This window comes from Argentina anserina, chromosome 1 (genome assembly GCF_933775445.1).
Source record: "Argentina anserina chromosome 1, drPotAnse1.1, whole genome shotgun sequence".
NCBI lineage: Eukaryota > Viridiplantae > Streptophyta > Magnoliopsida > Rosales > Rosaceae > Argentina > Argentina anserina.
In genome coordinates, this window is record NC_065872.1 from 17,943,929 (window position 1) to 17,963,417 (window position 19,489).

General features: G+C 39.0%; 1 protein-coding gene and 1 pseudogene across 1 annotated transcript; one reads left to right on the forward strand and one right to left on the reverse strand.

The window, feature by feature from the left end:
- Positions 1 to 860: 860 nt before the first annotated feature.
- LOC126803188 (ABC transporter B family member 4-like) lies at positions 861 to 18,096 on the forward strand (annotated as a pseudogene).
- LOC126799561 (uncharacterized) lies at positions 15,167 to 16,251 on the reverse strand. Its single transcript, XM_050526791.1, has 3 exons — positions 16,192 to 16,251; positions 16,047 to 16,076; positions 15,167 to 15,931 (listed from the first exon to the last, which is right to left on the reverse strand). The coding sequence occupies exons 1-3, from the start codon at positions 16,236 to 16,238 to the stop codon at positions 15,391 to 15,393; spliced, it is 618 nt and encodes a 205-aa protein (XP_050382748.1). The 5' UTR covers positions 16,239 to 16,251; the 3' UTR covers positions 15,167 to 15,390.
- Positions 18,097 to 19,489: the final 1,393 nt, after the last annotated feature.

A 19,489-nucleotide genomic window follows, 5' to 3' on the forward strand; every position in this document is an offset into this window, starting at 1 on the left:
GCCCTTCAGCTAATCTCTCTCTCTGATACGTTACTGGTCTCCCCTTTCAATTCTTTTCAATTTTGTATATGTTTTTGTTTAGAGAGAGTAGGAAGAAAGATTGGGAATATGTGGTGTTTGATAAAGTTAAAGATGTATGTGTGCTTTTCGATACAAATCTGAGCTTAGATATTAGATTGATAGATTCCATTAGTGTTTGGATTTCTGGCTCATTTGGTTTTTTCCGAAGCAATCTTCTAATGAATGGAAAAAAATTCGCCAATCTTTGATTCATATAGGATGTAGAAATGTCTAAAACTCTAAATGATTGAATGGATTGTAAGGAAAACGAATTTGCAAGAGATTATTGCGTGCTTGGCTTGATGAAACTTAGTTTTAATTGGCTGCTTTGTTTACAGAGTGTAGTTGTTAGTTATGGTAGCCTTTCCATGTTATTCATATTGCATATCTTCTTTTGTATACCATATTGTTATGGCCGTCAATAAATTTATATTGTATGAGCTTCTTAGTTTTTGGAATGAAAAATATGGTGACGAGGTCATGCTCATGATACAAATTGAAGATTAGTATCTGTTTTCTATGGTTTTATCAGATTATGACAACAATTTTGTTATATTTTGCAGGGTGCTATATGGCTACAATCAGGAAGTATCCTTCTGGGGCTAAAAAAAAGAGATTAAGAGGAGGGAGGCGCTAAAGAAGATTCAAGCAAGAATGTCAATTTTTGAGTAAAAGGTATTGATATTTGTAACTTTTATATTTTTGCTTCAAACATTATATCATTTTATTATTATTGAAAGTTTTATTGCTATGTTTTGTTATTTCAAAAAATTTATTGTTTCAAATTTTTTTTTTTGACAATGGCCCCAATTTGTCTTATCGCTTCGAGCCCTGAAAATCTCAGGGCCGGCCCTGCATTTGATGTCGGTCTTGTGGTAGAATGAGGAGTGGACTTGATCGCCGGGGAAAGGACGCGGTCAACGCAAAGAAGGTCGGCGACAATGTGTTGGAGCAACGTAGTGAGAGAGAGAGAGAGAGAGAGAGAAGAATCGAACCATACCAGCGTTGTGGCAGGTTGGCTTCGTCGGCAAATCACGGGCGGCGTTGCTTCAGATATCTACAGCGGAGGCTTAGTTAAGATTGAGAAATCTGTAACTTTTTTTTAAGTCATGCTATCCATACTAAGCTCAGCATGCTTGACACTAATATAATAAGGACAGGGATATAGAAACTCTTTTTTAAGTCAAGTCCCACGGGAATATAGAACTTGGGGAGTGGGGACCAAGTAGAATAAATTCATAAACTTAGAGCGCTAGGCTGTGCAGACGTGGAACTTTCGTTCCAAGAAGCAAAACTAACACTATACTATAAAGGTTACAAAAAAGGATCCGCAACTATATATGTTGTATATAACTGTTACCTCGCCGGATAATATTTTTTTTTTGAGAAGAAACGAAAACTTGCATTCATTAAACTTAAGTACATTCAGAATGTAACAGATCCACCAGGAACTGAGGAGCAGAGGGGATCTAAAAATATTGAAACTAGGTTATGAGATAATATGAGGAAAAGAAGTGGTAAGTAATAAAGATATGTCTCTTCTCTTGCTCGATTGATTATTTTGCTCACTGACTAATTTGCACAACTTTTTCTTCTGCAGCTCTGATCTTATATAGCAACTAGCTAGTTGTGTTACTGTTGTCGACAACAATGGCTGATGATCACGAAAACCAGCTAAGAAATGGAGCCACAGAGCCAGCAGAAACAGCATAAAAGAAATCAGAAGAAATCAAAAACAGCCAGGAAGCAGATAGTACTTCTAGCAATAAGAGCAATAAGCAGGAGGAAGTAACCAATACAGTACCATACTACAAGCTTTTCTCATTTACTGATTCCTAGGATTACATGTTGATGTCTGCTGGTACGATCGGCGCAATCGGAAATGGAATGTCTCTGCCTCTAATGACCGTGATCATTGGACAATTAAGTGATCAACTCATTTGGAGAAGCTACCGATACCGAAAATGTGGTTCGTCTTGTTTCCAAGGTAAGATCAGTCGTCATCTCTGTACTATTTTATAATTTTGTGTATGTTGTAGATGAGGAGTGCTAGGGCGCTATAATATGGCGCCGCAATCCTACGTGGCATGTCATGTCACATTGCCACATCAACAATTAAAATTATATATAAAAAATGAAAACAAAATATATCCTTATAAATCTAACGATTCTAAATTATTATAAAAATATTTTTTTCATTCTTTTTTATCATTTCTTCATTTTCATCACAATAATACTTCTAAAATTTAATTTAAAAAATTAAAATTTACGAAAATATGTTTGAAATATGTGTGTACGCACGCGAAACACACACACACACACATATATATATGCACAAAATATATTTATTTGTAAATTTCAGACAATGTAAGGTAACTACAACATTTATATTTAGATGATAACTTTTGGTAAGATTCTTTTTGTTTTAGTCTGAAATGTAATATCATTTTGTTAGGGTATAATCGATTTAAGGGGATATGTAAGGTAACAAATGTTATTTTCCTTAGAGAGTATACATATCTAATTAATACTATATTTAATACAATTATGTCGATGGTAATCTTTCTAGTGACAAATATGTCCAGATTCATGACTTTCTTATTTAATTAATTTATATTTACGATTAATTTATGGCTATAATTAATTAATACAATTACCATATAGGTACACCCACACACTCATATATATATATATATATATATATATATATATATATATATATCGCCCGCGTACACACATACACACACATATATATTTTTCAAACATACTTTGTATATATCATATTTTAATACATTTTGAAAGCATTTTGAAAAAATAAATTATATAAAAAAGAACTATAATTTTTTTATAATAATCTAGAGCTTTTAGATTAATAAGGATATGATTTTTTTTCATTCAAAACTTACATTTTGTGATTATTATAATTACTGACATGACAAGGTGACGTGACATGTCACATGAGATTGCGGCGCCGGATCTGGCGTCATATTATGAGGCTAAAACATTGCAGATCTAAATAGTATGTAATCGTCTGTAGTTGATGCAACTTGTATATGTTAAACTAGAATTAGTTAGATGACCAATTCGGTCGTTGACTTATTGTGGTCAAATCTATTATGTTATGGATACATTTATGACCATATTGTTTATAGGACCCTCCAATTCAAGTGTACATTTTTTTTTCAATTCCAAGACATTTCCTATATGGGGCCCGAAGGCAAACCCAGTGGAGGAAAACCTCTTAATGCTTCACGGTGGTACACCGTTACATACCGAAGTAGAGGGGTCAGTCCAGAAACCGGGTATCACGGTATTCCCTCAACCGGGCGTCAGACTAATCCCTGACGGGGTCCATGTGAAATAGTTCCAACCCGGTAGTCTAGAAACCGAGTGTCATGGCCACAGTAATGCCCTCAATGCCTCAACTCAAGCCTATTGTGGCCCAGTTAGAAACAAAGAGGTGTGATGCCTCCGCCAACGATCGAATTCCTGACCAATGCCACGTTTAAGCCATTTTCAAAGAGTTTCCGCGGTCAGAAACCACTACACCATACCCCGTGGTTTAAAGTGTATATTATTTTGATAAGCAAAAAATAATAATAATAAGTGTACGTCCATATACGTTGGTTCCCTACTTCCCTTGTTTATTATTTTGAAGATGGCCGGACACTGTATTTTTACTACAGACTGTAGAATTAAGTCTACCTATTTTTACTGTGTGGCTAATTGCCATCCTCATCAGGTAGCACTAAAATTCGTTTACTTGGCTGTAGGGGCTGCAGCTGCCGCATTTTTATGAAAGCAATGCCGGCATTAAATCTTAATTACCATGTCTGGTAATTTAGTAGTCCTGCTTTTTCTAAAATGATGAATTTGTTTCAGGATGAAACAATTGTGTATTATTGAATGATATGGGGGCCTATATATATGCATTACAAAACCACAATCCCGTAGGATTCAGAGTCCTAATCTATTACGGAGATGCTAATCTATCTCCTAACAGGAAACCTATTAGGCTAAGACACACACTAGGGTAGAATAATAATTCTCCCGGAACACTCCCCCTTGTGTCGCATGCCTAGGTTGCATGGTGCACACATTGTTGCCTCGGTAAAAACCTTGTCAAGCAAAATAAAAAACCTCTTGGGTAAAAACAAAAGCATGATCGAAGGGAAAAAGAGCACAACGCACCGTCTACATTTACTAGGTAGACTCCCCCTGAAGTCTACGAAACAACTCCCCCTGATTAGTGACATAATCATGGAGTACAAAAAACAACGTATACAACGTTCATTACATACTTCTTAAACGTAGTCTTGAGCTAATGATTAATCATTAATCTAGCCACACATCCGTAGATCATACATGCTATACTTAGCCAAACTTAGATCTTAGGAAACAAGATTGCATAACAACTCGAAACAAGAGTTTGCAATGAAAATCAGATTCTCGGATAGAATGACCTTCATTCACTTAAACGGCCATAACTTTTTCGCCAAAATAGGTATTAGCAAACCGTAAAATGTTTTGGAAAGTAGACACCCGTGGCTTTCTAATGACATAAATTTCACAACCTAATCCGATCGGTGCAGTTCACAGTGCTATGTCAAAGATGACTGACTTGCAAATTTCCAGACAATACTGTCATACTTTTCTAAAATGATCACAACTCACTCAATATGATAGTTATGATCAAATGGGTGTCCCTGGAAAGTAGACAAATAGACATTTCCAACGGTACCAATTTCACCATATTTCATCGACCGAGCTGTCCTGTAGGTCTCGTTTAACTTGACCTACGAAATTGAACAGATTCTGATTTGTCACATTTAATGTGTCTTTCACAAAAAGACTGGGGACCAATGAAGGACTGATTTTGGTCCGAAGTAGAACCGTACGTATCCTTTATGCTACCTATGTCAACTGCTACACCAAGGCGTACGTTGATGTTGCTGGAGCTGCTGGCGGCGTTGGTGTGGATAGGATTTGTATTGGTTCACTAAGTGTATAGCTAAACCCATGTCAAAGGAAACAATGCAAGTCCAATGACGATGCATAGGCACATAGTTAATCACGTCATAATGAAAGCAATAGTATCCCAACAATACTAACATGTATGAATGTATATCTTATTGAATCTCTTCAACATCTATACTTAGACGGAATAGAGAATCAATAATTAGCTTTCATATGAACACTTATGAGTATGAGTTCTTGCAATCGATTGTACTACATTCTCTCGATCGTCGCAATCTGATTACATAAGCTTTCAGTGGTCTGGAGGCATTTAAAGTCCCTCTGGCACTCTCATATCTGCGTCAAGATCCCTTTACAGATATTCTATGACCACTATCATATGCTGCAAATCAGTTTTCATGGACACTACTACTGATCAAGTAGGGGAAATCAATTATGTCCATAACGAGAGAATATAACTCATCATAATCAATACTAGGATAATGAGACAATCTTTGCACCATAAGTTCAGCAAATATTGCATGACTTCATCTTTCTCATTACACTTACGAACAACGACTAACATAACAAGTCTAGTTCAGCCTGTATTGATTCTTTCCACTTCGGTCAAGTTGCTCATCGTTGATGCTTTACAACGGAATAAGAGCATAAGCGAATACATCATCAATCATGGGAGATCAATCCACTAAACAAAACGCGCGCATTGTATACGATCAATTCGTGAGATTTATATTCTTCTCTAACATCAACAAAATGAGTCTGTAGCGTCCCACATAAACTTAGTTGATACACATGTTTAGAGAATATCTCTCGATGATGGGCGAAATACTTGTGCCTACGCACTTCGCTTCTTTCTGGTTTTGATTCCAGAGAATAACGGTCTCCCCCTCATCTATGTAGAAGCTAAGACCGAAGCTATGACCCTTATTAGTCCATCTTTACGTTTGCTGCCCTTGTTTTGTGGTTAAATACCACGGGCGCCGACAACACCACAGCGTACGATGGTGCCATCGCCGGCTTCCTTCCCACTATCAGGGATGGTGCCAACGGTGCTAGGACCAAGTCATATGAAATTCTCCCATATTCTAAGAGTTCCAACCTTACCGGCACATCACAGCATTTATGTGCGATCTCGTCACTTTCGCAATATCGGTAAAGTCATTGAGCATCGAATCTTTGACTTTCTGAAGGTAGATAATGCGTTGTACATTTACTCACTTTGAGTAGTGCGGGATCTTAATGAGACATAGTACCACACCACGTCAATTCCTGGCGTTAAAACCGGAATGTGAGCATTCTATATCTCCCCTTAACGACGGGAAGTATGTCTCATCAAAGTGACCATCTGTTAAAATCGCAGGATAGAGATTCACGGCTGTAGATTGGAAATAGCGGACAAGTATTAGTGATTCAGAAATCATAACCAGCCAAAATACTTAATCGTTTCAAGTAGACCTATTGAGATAACTACAATAGAGGCACATAAACAACTTTAACCAAATAGGTGTTTAATGAAAAGAACGTTGGGAACGTATCTAGTAACCATCTGGTACGCACTAAACGCTTGGCAAATTGTGGGTCTGAAACGAATAAGTGTCGCTGCATGCAACATCATTACATATCTCCATGCAAAAATCAGCAGGTTAGTACCCATAACTAAGTCCGAGCTATGCTAGATCGTACAATGAATGAACATGAGGAATAATATGTTCAACGACGATCCCAGTAGACATGCAAAATGAAATCATCAAAGTCGGGGAGGTGAACTCTCTAACGGTATCCAATCAAATAGATTTGAGAGGATAGGAAGGGTCGTGAGCCCTTAGGATGATGATCATAGCTAAAAACTTTAACATGCAACATTCAATGTAGAAAACAAAGCGACGTGTGACTAACGTGTCGATGCTCTTAACCTATACCATAAAAATACCGAAAAATGTCCGCATTCGGTTGGATAGGGTCCACTAAGAATGGAATGTTCTCAGTTGGAGCCTTATCAAAGAAATGACTTCCTTGAAATCTAGCAAGAGAACTAGCTTTGCAAAATGAGCGATGGGCATCAGAGAATGCCATGGAGGCATTAGAAAACACGGGAGGCATCACAAGTTCCTGTGAAGGATGGGATGCCGCCACCGATGGCCTAAATGCCATGGAGCCGCCGAGAGGGGCAGGCTCGGCCTCACCGTGCATGGCACGGATAGGCACGGCCTCACCGTGTGGAGCACAGGTGAGGTGGTCCTCCAATCGCTTCGTGAACATGAAAAATAGATGATCATGTGAATTTCAAAGAACTCGAATCATCATATCTTGTTCAAAATGACCAAAAAAAAATGATCATGTCAAAACCGAGAAGACAGCAAAATTGAACCCATGATTCAAAGAATCTTGAGTTACATAAAGCTACTGCTGCAGGCAAGCAAAGCTATGTCTGTAGGCTAACAAAGCTACTGTCTAAACTTGAAAAAGCTACTGTCAATGAAATCTGACAGATTTATTCATATCCATTCTTAACACAAATATCAAGATGAAAATGTATCATTGGCATATATGACCTTTTAAAACTTAGCAATGCACGAAGATATAAAACACAATCTCCGCACGAGATCCGTAAAACAACTAATTGTGCCGTAGGACAGTGTGGGTGGTTACGCAATTAGCAAGACACTCGATTTCACGGCGGGAAATTCTCAAAATGAAGATTAAGAGAGCCAACGACGCGGTGAACTTCTCTAGACAATGCGTCGTAGGATATTGTAAGAGGGGGGATTGAAACAAATGTGCAATCCCATCGAGTGTATCACATGGCAATAGAACTACATTCTTCAACTTAAGAGTTGGACAAACATGGTATTGGAGCAGTTGAATACCAAACAATTTGGGTGGTAAAAACCATCCAATTGGTGCGGGTGGTCACCAATAATAATAAAATCATTTGAGCTATGAAACGACTTAGAGAAAACCGGAAAATTAACCCAAAACCATGTCAAAATAAGTCAAAACCGAGTGAAATTTGGACTAGGAAAACGTGGCAGTAAAGACTGCTAGAAATATGACGAGAACCGACGATAAAATCGTCAGAAAAACTTGCGGAAACGGCGGCACGATCGCCGGAAAACCAGTCGGCGGCGGCCGGAGCTGGCCGGTATGGAGGCCGGAACTTCTGGTCTGATAGGGGACGCCGGCAGGAACCAGATGGCGGTGCCGAAAACGCCGGAAAATGTTCCGGAAATACCGGAACAGTAACCGGGGAAAACGACATCAATTTTAACGTTCCGAGATTCGTTTTCCATATTTTAATGTCCAAATTCACAATGTAGTACTATTGGGGTCCCATGTAACCCAAAAGCGGCCAATTTAAAACCACGTGAGTTGTAGACGTTGACCATGCATGCTAAGCCAAGACAAATAAAATTCTCACGAGTCCATCTTGTAAACAAGAAATACGAGAAATTTTATATAATATGCCAATATTTAATACAACACAAACAAGCTTCCAATTCCAATGGACGACTTAAGCTAAAGTCGAACAAGAAACATGGCAATGCCAACGTCATACTTGAAAAATAGTAAGCCGAAAACATAGTCAAAATAGATTGACTAATCAAAAGTCCGTAGCAACAAAATCTTGCATATCGAATTGGGCGGAACCTTAGCCTGAGGCGAAAAAAATGTGCTTACTTGAGAATGGAAGAATATTACGTTTCCATCTCCAAAATTCCCTCAAGAAATAGATGCAAGTGCCAAAAATGACATGTGTTTCTTGGATGTGGAGCATGCTTGAAGGTCAACTCTGGTAATACAACGTCATAGACATTTATTGAATCACTTTAATTGTGTCCCATAGAATGTCTTATTTTTGGGATCTTTTGTCAGCAAATAGTGCTGCTTCAGAGTAATGAATTTCAACTCAAATAATTGAGTACGTAGACCTTGGAATTATCGTTTATAGACATGAGTTTAAGAAAACTCAAACATTCAAATAACAGTCGCGATGGCGACGCATCCATAAGAAAAGAGGGTTGTATAGGTTTCGAATAATCAAAACTATTCAAGTATATAACCGGAATTAGAAGGGTTGTGATGTATATGGTCACAAAATAATCGATGCATATCGGCGATTCTCATGATCGCACCCAAAACAGCGGTGCACTCAGGCGACCACACGAAATCGATATCTTTTCTTTTAGATAATAATGTGACTCCTCCAAGAACGTCACACGAAAAACGTCGACAAAGAGGGGAATCATATCCCTCTTTGGTCTCATCGGTGTTATAAGAAATGCCGGAAAAAAGACATAAAAAGGCTAATAGCGCCCCATAATTTATATGTATATGTTCAAAAGCAGCAACTTTAAGAAAAACATACATGTTGGTCTGCCAAATAGACCGCATATAATTAAATTGCTCTGCAAATCGATTGTCATGCATGAAGTTTCTTGATGAATTCCTTTTCAATCTTCGTCTGATGACATAAAAATCTTGGGAGGATACGATCGCAATCGTATGTAGATGACAAAAGTATCGTCCATCTCGGCATTAATGTCATCACCATAGTCGACGAGCAATGATTTTACCTATACGAGCACGTGAAATATCGTTAGAAATAAAAACGTGATAATGAACATTTAAATAATGAAATAGGAAAAAGGAAAAGAAAATATAGTATGAAGCCCAAAGGGTTATTGTGCTCGGCAGGCCATAGGCCCAAAAGAGTAGAGAAGACGGGGGTAGCTTCGTTTGAGCAAATAGTTTGCTTGTGTAGTTCAGGTTTCTTGCGTAGATACGCGGGAGGAGCAATTTTTAATCCTTTGATGCGGGTCTTACGGGGAAAAAAGATGTTTTTGCGGAACGAATGCGGAAGAGACCCTGCGGGACTGCGTGCAGGGGCAGTAGGGGGGTCGCAGGGGCTGCAGTGCTGCAGGGCAGGATCTGCGTGCGGGGCTGCGATGCGGGTTGCGTGCGGGGCAGCATATGCGGGGGCTGTAGGGGTGCGTGCAGGGGTGTTAGAGCGGCAGCATGCGGGGCTGCGGGGGTAGCAGCCGGGGGGGGGGGGGGCTGCAGCGACGGCGAGCAGGGGCTGCGCCGACGGGAAGATGCCGGAGGCCGAAGACGACAGCGGCCGGCGGTGGAGAAGAGAAAAAAAATTTCTAGGGCTCTAAAAGTTCAGGGTTTTAGGGCAAAGTGCGTGATAACGTGTTTCAGGATGAAACAATTGTGTATTATTGAATGATATGGGGGCCTATATATAGGTATTACAAAACCACAATCCCGTAGGATTCGGAGTCCTAATCTATTACAGAGATGCTAATCTATCTCATAACAGGAAATTTATTAGGTTAAGACACACACAAGGGTAGAATAATAATTCTCCCGGAACAGACTTCACTTAAGATTTTGTATGTGATAAAAATGTCTTGCTGGATGGTCACTGGAGAAAGACAGGCCGCACGTCTAAGAGGTTTATACTTGAAAACAATATTGAGGCAAGATGTTGGCTTTTATGATTAAGAAGCCAACCCTGGGGAAATTGTTGGGAGAATGTCTGGTGATACTGCTCATTCAAGAGGCCATGGGGAAGATAGTATGGATTTTACATTTTCACAACACAGTAATTAAAAACCTCAAATTAATCGTGTCGCCTCTGCTCCTATTTATTCGATTCTCCTATTGCAGGTAGGAGCATTTATCCAGTTATTTGCGACATTTATCGGAGCCGATAGCATTTGCCAAGGGATGGCTTCTCACCCTTGTCATGCTCGCCTCTCTTCCCCCTCTTGTCTTCGCTGGTGCTGTCATGAGCTTCACTATAAGGACATTGGCATCCCGCGGACAAGCTGTGTATTCAGTTGGAGCAACTGTGGTAGGGCAGACAATTGGTTCAATAAAAACGGTATGCATTCCAATCTTCCCAACACAGACTGTTATATATGCGTTATGTACTTTCTTCATATGGAATTAACATTCCCTGTTTGTAACTTACATAGGTTGCATCATTTACTGGGGAGAAGCAAGCGATAACTAAGTACAACAACTCCTTAACTAAAGCTTACAATTATGGTGTGCTCTGGGTTTAGCAGCCGGCCTGGGGCTTGGTACAGTTATTTTTGCAATATTCTGCAGGTATGCATTGGCTTTCTGGTATGGAGGAAAAATGATACTTGAAAAGGGGTACAATGGAGGAGATGTCATTAATGTGATTTTTGCTGTGTTAACTGGCTCATTGTAAGTTTTTTGCATTGCTTTCCTGTTCTCAACACTCCTAATTTTATGCATGGAATGATTGTATCATTGTAATATGAGTATATGATCAATGTATTTCTTGCTAAAATGTCAGCTGTCTTGGGCAAGCATCTCCATGTGTGAGTGCATTTTCGGCTGGACAAGCTGCAGCTTATAAGATGCTTGAGACAATTAACAGATTGCCAGATATTGATGTGTATGACACCAGAGGAATAAACCACGAGATCCGTAGAGATATTGAACTGAGGGATGTTTATTTTAATTATCCAGCAAGACCGGATGAGCAAATATTCCTTGGATTTTCTCTCTCGATACCTAGTGGTACAACTGCTGCTTTAGTTGGACAAAGTGGAAGTGGTAAATCAACTGTCATTAGTTTGATTGAGAGATTTTACGACCCCCAGGCCGAAATTCTTATTGATGGGATTAATCTAAAAGAGTTCCAATTGAAATGGATGAGAGAGAAAATAGGTCTTGTAAGTCAGGATCCAGTTTTGTTTACTGGTAGCATTAAAGATAACATTGCATATGGAAAGGATGGTGCCACAATTGAAGAAATGAGGGCTGCTGCTGAGCTAGCAAATGCTGCTAAATTTATAGACAAACTACCTCAGGTCAAATTAGATTCTTACTTTCTTTCATAAGTTTATTTGATTTTTCTCCGCTCCAGTTAGTTTACCATAATTCCAATTCTTGAGCTCTTTATTTTTCTTTCTAATATTTTTGTTTCCTGTCTTCAGGGACTAGATACTATGGTTGGTGAGCATGGAACTCAGTTATCTGGGGGCCAAAAGCAGAGAGTTGCTATAGCCAGAGCAGTTCTGAAGAACCCGAGAATTCTACTTTTGGATAAAGCGACAAGCGCTCTTTTGATGCAGAATTCGAGAGAGTTGTGCAAGAGGCATTAGACAGAATTATGGTAAACAGGACTACTGTCATTGTAGCTCACCGCTTGAGTACAATGAGGAATGCTGATACCATTGCAGTTATACATCGGGGAAAAAATTGTTGAAAAAGGTATGGTATAAAATTGTTAACATTCTCCCATCTAACTGATCTAACTGATTTACTGTCTTTATCCTGTAGTCATGATTTTACCAACAATTTTTTTGTCAGTAGTTCAACATATTTCCTGACAATTTTATAAAACTGTGTTTATCCTATATAATTGATCTAAGTAACTGATTTATTGTCTATATCCTATAGTCATTATTTACCAACATTATTTTGTCAGTAGTTCAACATATTGCATAACATATTCCTTACATATGTGTGTGACAGCACTAATGTTTCCAATGTATTGAGCAGGACCACATACTGAGCTAGTTAAGGATCCAGATGGTGCATATAGTCAACTTATAAGGTTGCAAGAAATAAGCAGTGTTTCAGAAAATCATGTTCAGAATAATCAGGAAAGGGTAGAACTTTCCTCAAGTTTTCGGAAACATTCTTCCTTGAAATCCATAAGTAGGCAGTCATCAGAAATTGGAAATGGTAGTCGTCGTAGTCACTCATTTTCAGCCTCATATGGTGCTCCTACTGTGACTGGTATCCAAGAAATAGCACCTGCTGAACCTGATATAATCCAGTTATATCATCAGAACTGCATCCAGAAGTCCCACTTAGCCGCTTAGCTTACCTAAACAAAACAGAAATCTCAGTGCTACTTCTAGGTACCTTAATTTGGTGCTGCAATCTGTGGAGTAGTCTTTCCTGCCTTTGGGGTGCTAATATCCAGCGTCATCAAGAGCTTCTTTGATACACCTCATCAGCTCCGAAAGGACTCCCAAGTTTTGGGCATTAATCTTCGTTGCTCTTGGAGTGGTGGCTCTCTTGGCACATCCAATGAGAGCATACTTTTTTTCTGTGGCAGAATGTAGGTTAATAAGACGAGTCCGTTCAATGTGCTTTGAGAAGGTTGTTTATATGGAAGCAAGTTGGTTTGATCAAACCGATCACTCGAGTGGTGCAATTGGTGCAAGGCTTTCAGGAGTTGCAGCTTCTCTGCGAGGGTTGGTTGGTGATGTTCTCAGTGTGGTTGTTATTATCAGCCTGAGTCATAGTATGTAATTTAAAAATGTACATCAGGTAGTTAATATTTACCTATTATGTATATGATAGTACATAGTACTTATGGTTATAGTACAATATAAACTCTATATGTAACCTCTAATGTGAGATGAATATATATCAGAAAATTCATTCTCCAAAATGAGTATTAAAGCAAAGATCCGAAATGAATTTATCTTTTTTTTTGCTGCAATATATTTGTAGAATTGAACCGCATTGTTAGAGTTTTATTTCTTCTTAATTTTGTCGATGTTGACTTATGCTTATTCATCAGTTCAGATTAGTTTCTGTTTGCTTTGGGCACCCAGCGAAATGCTTTGGGCACCCAATCAGTTCAACTCCGGTTCTCGAGCTCCGACATCGTCAGTCTGGCACCGCCATCTCCTCCAGTCTTGTCAGCGTTGGTATCAATCGCCGCCGCATCTCAAAATTCAGAGGCAGTTCAACCACGTCGGTGTTATCCTCCGACCGGTGCAGTTTCCATGTCTCGCTATCTTGGCAGGTCTTGGTATCTCTTTAGTTCCCAAGTCACGGCGTCCAGGTCTGACATGTCTTCTACAAGCACCGTCGTCCATTTTTGCAGAATTTTGCTCGACCCGCTTCACATCTACCCGACCCGGTTTCAGCAATCCGATCTAGTGTTCGAGTCTCACCCGATTCGCTCCATCAGGCCCAGTTCTCCTTATTTGTTTACACACCCAGGAATTGAATCAGTACACCCGAAAAAGAGAGTCTCTTGTGTATGTTGGCAATTTGGATTCTTTGGTTACAGAATGAGAGCTTGAAATTGACTTCTGTAACTTCATAATTCTCAGCAGAATATGGGTTGCAAGAAGACCATCTAGTCATGTTTTAATTAATTTTGTCCACATAAGAGATGCTAAGAATGCTATTCGAGAGTTGGATGGCAAGAATGGTTGGAGAGTTGAGTTGTTGCATGACTCTAGACATGCATTGGGCCAATACTGCACAAATTGTAACAATTCTGTCACTCCAAAACTTCGAGCTGGTGGTAAGATTGGTATGGCTTTAAAAATTTCTAACTTTGTTTATTCGGATACTTGGATCATATGACTTATGAAATCTTACTATATTACTGACTTATCACCTCTACTAGTGTCTTATTTTACTAATGCTAATGGTGGGGTTGTTCTAGTGTTGGGAGATGGTCAGTTCGTATCACTTCTACTTTAGAAATTTATAATGTTCTATATGTACCAGATTTATCACATCACTTGTTATCTGTTCCCAATTTGAACATTGAGTCTCAATGTTCTGTAATATGTTTTCCTATTTATGTGATTTCTCATGATCTTCTCATCAGGAAGATACTCGGTCGAGGGGGATTTGAGGGACATATTGTTTCACCTGGATCAGACATATGCAGGACATAACAATATGGCTGAATATGGTACAGGTTTTCTGTTTTTCCTTAAGTAGACAGTTTAGACTGCAAATCTGATAACATGAGGAGGAAATAAAGAGAGAGAAGTGTACGACCTCAACCGAAAGTCAACAACTCAACCAATAGAAGTGGACACAGATCACATCTTGCATATACTAGATAAGATCCTCATAGTTTGGCGGTAAATAACAAATCTTTTTTATAACTAGACATACTAACAGTACCACAATGTATGTCAACAATATTTCAAATACCTCAGAAAAGTAAGCAAATATTGGATATTGGTGTCTAATATAACCTTTGGTTTAGCAGCTTGCTGATTGGTAGACTTCCCAGTATTAGGTCCCGTTCTGTAGCTAGAAGTCCCTTGCTCAACTTTGTTACTAGATGACTTGGATGCTTTAGAAAATTTTACTTTGTTCTTGGCTGCAGTACTTATTCTTGTCATATTTCTGCTATCTGGTGTTCTTTCTTTGTATTGCATTGATGTAGATGTTGAGCTCTTGACATCATAACAAGGATTTGATGATGACCCAACACTAGACTTTCCGGATGAGGAGTTGCATCCCCTTGATTGTCTTCTATCGCCATTGATCTCTACTCTGGATGCTTTTCTTGTAACAAAGCTCTTCCTCATACTAGTCTTTATGAATGACAGGCGCTCTCTTGCTTGACTTTAAGGGGTTACTAGATTTTCCCATATTCTGCTGTTGCTGCTGGTCACTCTCTTGTGTAATTGTGCTTGCTGTAGTTCTATCATCTGCTTTCTTTACCATAGAATCCAAAGCAGACGTTGAGTCCCCACAAGAAGATATTGGCTGAGAGCAACTTGGTAAGCCATTTCCAGTAGAACTGCTATTACAAACCCAACTCGTCTTTGAACGGGAAGTTCCTCTCAGAAGTGCATAGCTTGGTTTGGTTTTCACATTATTACCAGATTCTGAAGTCACACAGGAGGATGTGCCACTCAGAGCATTGACAGGGTGTCGCTTATCTATCAAAATAGCCTGGCTGTCCCCTCTCCATTTCTTGCTCACGTAGTGTTTGCCTCTCGACCTAGACACAGAAGATGGAAGCTTGGGCGAAGATTGTCCCAGCAAGTCAAAGTTTAACCCCGTACCCTCCTCCCCAGAATGAGAAAATGCAATCTTCAACTCACGAGAAGAACACTGGTGGAACCTAATACATACCATCAAATCACTACACTCAGCATTCTCATATCAAAGTCATTAACCCCAAAGCGAAAAATGGAGGTAACAAAAACTAATAAGAACTCCATTAAAGAAATGCTTACAAGTGGCTTGTGTAGAACCAGTCATCATCATCACTGCAATGCATCCCAAACAAGAAAGATTACTTTTCGATACAACACAACCCCACAAAGCTATTCAATCTCTCCCAGTATAGAGAACTCAGTAACATTAAATAACGAAACTCACCGATCTTGCTTGTTTGAGTTGACTTCTGATGTGAGATCCACCCACATTGGAGCTTCAATTTCTTCCTGCACCACTACAAGTTAACTTATACTTTACTGTAGACCTTCAGGAACCAAGCTTAATTTCAGGCTTCCGAGCCATAACAACATGGTATAATTGTTAATCACCACAATAGTAGCAATCTAACAAAATAAACTAGTAACCTGGAAAGTTTCTGATTTCAACTACGATGAAATGACTAGGAGGTTCTTGAAACAATTATTCCCTGCTCAACTCACGAAAAGACTTAGGAGGGAGAGTAAGAAGCAGAAAGTTGTGGCTAGATCGAGTGCTGAGGCTGAGTGTAGAGGTATGACTCATGTAGTGTGTGAATTGTTGTGGCTGAGAAATCTACTACGTGATTTGGGTGTTAATTTGAAAAGTGATATGCAATTGTATTGTGACAATAAAACAGTCATTGATATATCACAAAATCCAGTACAACATGATCGTACTAAACACGTGGAGGTGGATCGTCATTTCATAAAAGAGAAGCTAGATACAAAAATTATAAGCTTCACTTTTGTCCTTAATAAAGAGCAGCTTGCAGATATACTCACTAAAAGAGTTTCTAAAAAGAGTTTTACGACTCACTTAGTAAGTTTGACATGGTTGATGTGTATGCGCCAACTTGAGGGGTATCAGCGTGAGTTATAGAATGTAATTTAAGGATGTACATCATGTACTTAGTACTTACCTATTATGTATATGGTAGTACACAGTACGTAGATGAATAGATATAACAAAAATGCATTCTCCAAATTCGGTCTTATTTGGCTGTTATGAATGCATCAACTACAATTGCTAGCTTGGTTATTGCATTTTTGGCAAACTGGCAACTTGCTTTTATCATCGTTGTCATGCTGCCTCTATTAGCAATAAGTTTAAATTGAGGTCATCAAAGGATTAAGTGCGAATGCAAGGGTATTGCTCCAAATTACTTTTTTTGTTGTTGTTAAGTATTACACAAACCTTTCTCAACATGACATGAATACTTAAGACCGATACTTAATTTGAGGTTCACATCCAAACTCAATCAAGACTGCATAGAGTGGTCAAAACCCTTATAAATATTTATATTAGCAAGGTTCCTAATTTCCCATGTCGGATCTATAATGTCAACAATACTACTTCATGTACATGAATTTTTTTCCATTCGCTGATAAAGTACATGATGCAGAAAATGTCCGAAGATGCAAGCCAAGTAGCGACCGATGTTGTGGGGAGTAGTAGAACAATTGGTTCCTTTTGTGCCGAGGAAAAGGTTATTAAGTTGTACAAGACAAAATGTGAAGGTCCTATCAAGGCAGGGATACGTCAAGGAGTTGTCAGCGGGATAGGCTTTGGAGTATCGTTTTTCTTGCTCTTTTCTGTATATACATGCAGTTTCTATGCCGGCGCTCGACTTGTCGAAGCAGGCAAGACAAACATTTGAAGATGTTTTCCGGGTAAGCTGTTCATCCTTGTATTTATTACTTGAGAAAAAAAAACCATATAAGTTCATAGTTGACATTTCTGTCCTGGATTGTAGGTTTTCTTTGCTCTTACTATGACAGCTACGGCGCTGTCTCAACAGGGTGCCATATTATCCCTCGATGCAAGTAAAGGAAAAAGCTCTGCTGCTTCCATATTTTAATTCTTGATGGGAAATCAAAAATAGATGCTAGTGACAACTCAGGAGCAACTATAGAAAATTTGAAGGGAGAAATTGAATTTCGCCATGTTAGTTTCAAGTATCGTAATAGACCTAATGTACCGATCTTCCAGGATCTGTGCTTGACCATTCATAATGGGAAGATAACTTTTGAGTGTTCACTACCAAAAAAGGGAGCAAAAGCCACCCCTTGCACACGAATTCTAACTTAATCGTGGGATGTAGTACTGTTATACTGTGAATATAGTGCCCCCACCCTTATAGTGTTATATGGTCACAATTACTTCAAAAACGTGGGTACTTTTTATATAATATCAGTTTTGAAGTGTTGATGGGTTAATTCTCCCGACATATTGTGTGGATATTTGCTTTAAAAAAAGTTTAAATTTCTCACAAATTGTATAGATTCGTGAGTGACAACACCACCACTTATGTATTCTCTGGTTGAAAAGAGAAGGAAATATGTAGTCCCTCTTTCATCTTCTTCCTCACTTTCTTCTTCGGCCTCTCAAATCCTCAGATCCAAATCCACCATGGCCAAACTACTTCCCTCTTTCATCTTTTTCCTCACTCTCTTCTTCGCCGCCTTGTCTCTCTCCTCCGCCGAGATCCGAACCTAGCCCCTCCGTCTGCAACGACAAAGGCCGCCTCGAGCTCAACGTCTCCAAAATCTCCCTCGCCCAGTCCCAGCAACCACCCCGGATCCGGACCTCTCTCGGGCCGGGATCTTCCTCTGCACCCGCGACTCATGGATCCACGTCAGGCGAGATCAAGTCCGATCTCGTCAAACTCGTCTACACCTTCGACCAGCTCAAAACCTCCGACCACTTCTCCATCGTCTTCCACGAGTCCGACTCCGATCAGTACACCCTCTTCCAACAATGTACAAGTGCTTGTAAGCCAACCTTTCTCTCCCCTTGATTACGTTTCTCACTCTCTCATCTTTCGATAGTCTGCACTTATATTTAAAGATATTTAATTTCATACATCTGTTGCTTTTGTCTTGGTGTGAATTAAACCACTTGGTGATGTAATTGAAAAACAAATAAGTCCTGAAAATTATGATTGTGGTCTGACCTGACAGTCAGCATTTGGCATGATAATGACTTGAGATTTCTCTACTAAACGATTGTGAAAGTAAGAACGTGATTGCTTTTTTCCTTTTAATGTTCACTAAAACTGCTTTTGCTTGCAGGTTTAGCTTCTCAACGATGTTCTTCTCGGATAATCATCTTTATCTATTTTTAACATTAGTTGTAAATGGTTTACTTTTCTAATTGAACAGAGCTGTTACTGGTATGTGGTTCTCAATGTGATTACTGGAAGCCTGTACCTCTATACTTTGTTTACATATGCCTATTATTTTCCTGTAAAAGAAACATATAATTGAAAGGCAATTTTCATTGCTGGAAATTAGATGATATGAAAGTAATTTGGTGGTTTCGGACGTCTGAAACTTATTAGGTCTTACCCCTGAATAATAGTGGTTTCGAATCTCATAGTTATCTGATGCCCAAATCTGATAGTTGCTAATATTTTAAGATTATTTTTGGTAGGCATGTGGTAGAGAAACAATTGTCAGACACACTGTAAACAAGATATTGA

What these genes read in the sequence shown, in the direction of transcription:
- LOC126799561 (XM_050526791.1), bottom strand. Translation starts at nt 16,238, where the DNA reads ATGTGGGTGGATCTCACATCAGAAGTCAACTCAAACAAGCAAGATCG. An exon ending in AACTCAAACAAGCAAGATCG is followed by an intron (nt 16,077 to 16,191) that starts GTGAGTTTCGTT and finishes GCATTGCAGTGA; the next exon opens with TGATGATGACTGGTTCTACA. An exon ending in TGGTTCTACACAAGCCACTT is followed by an intron (nt 15,932 to 16,046) that starts GTAAGCATTTCT and finishes GGTATGTATTAG; the next exon opens with GTTCCACCAGTGTTCTTCTC.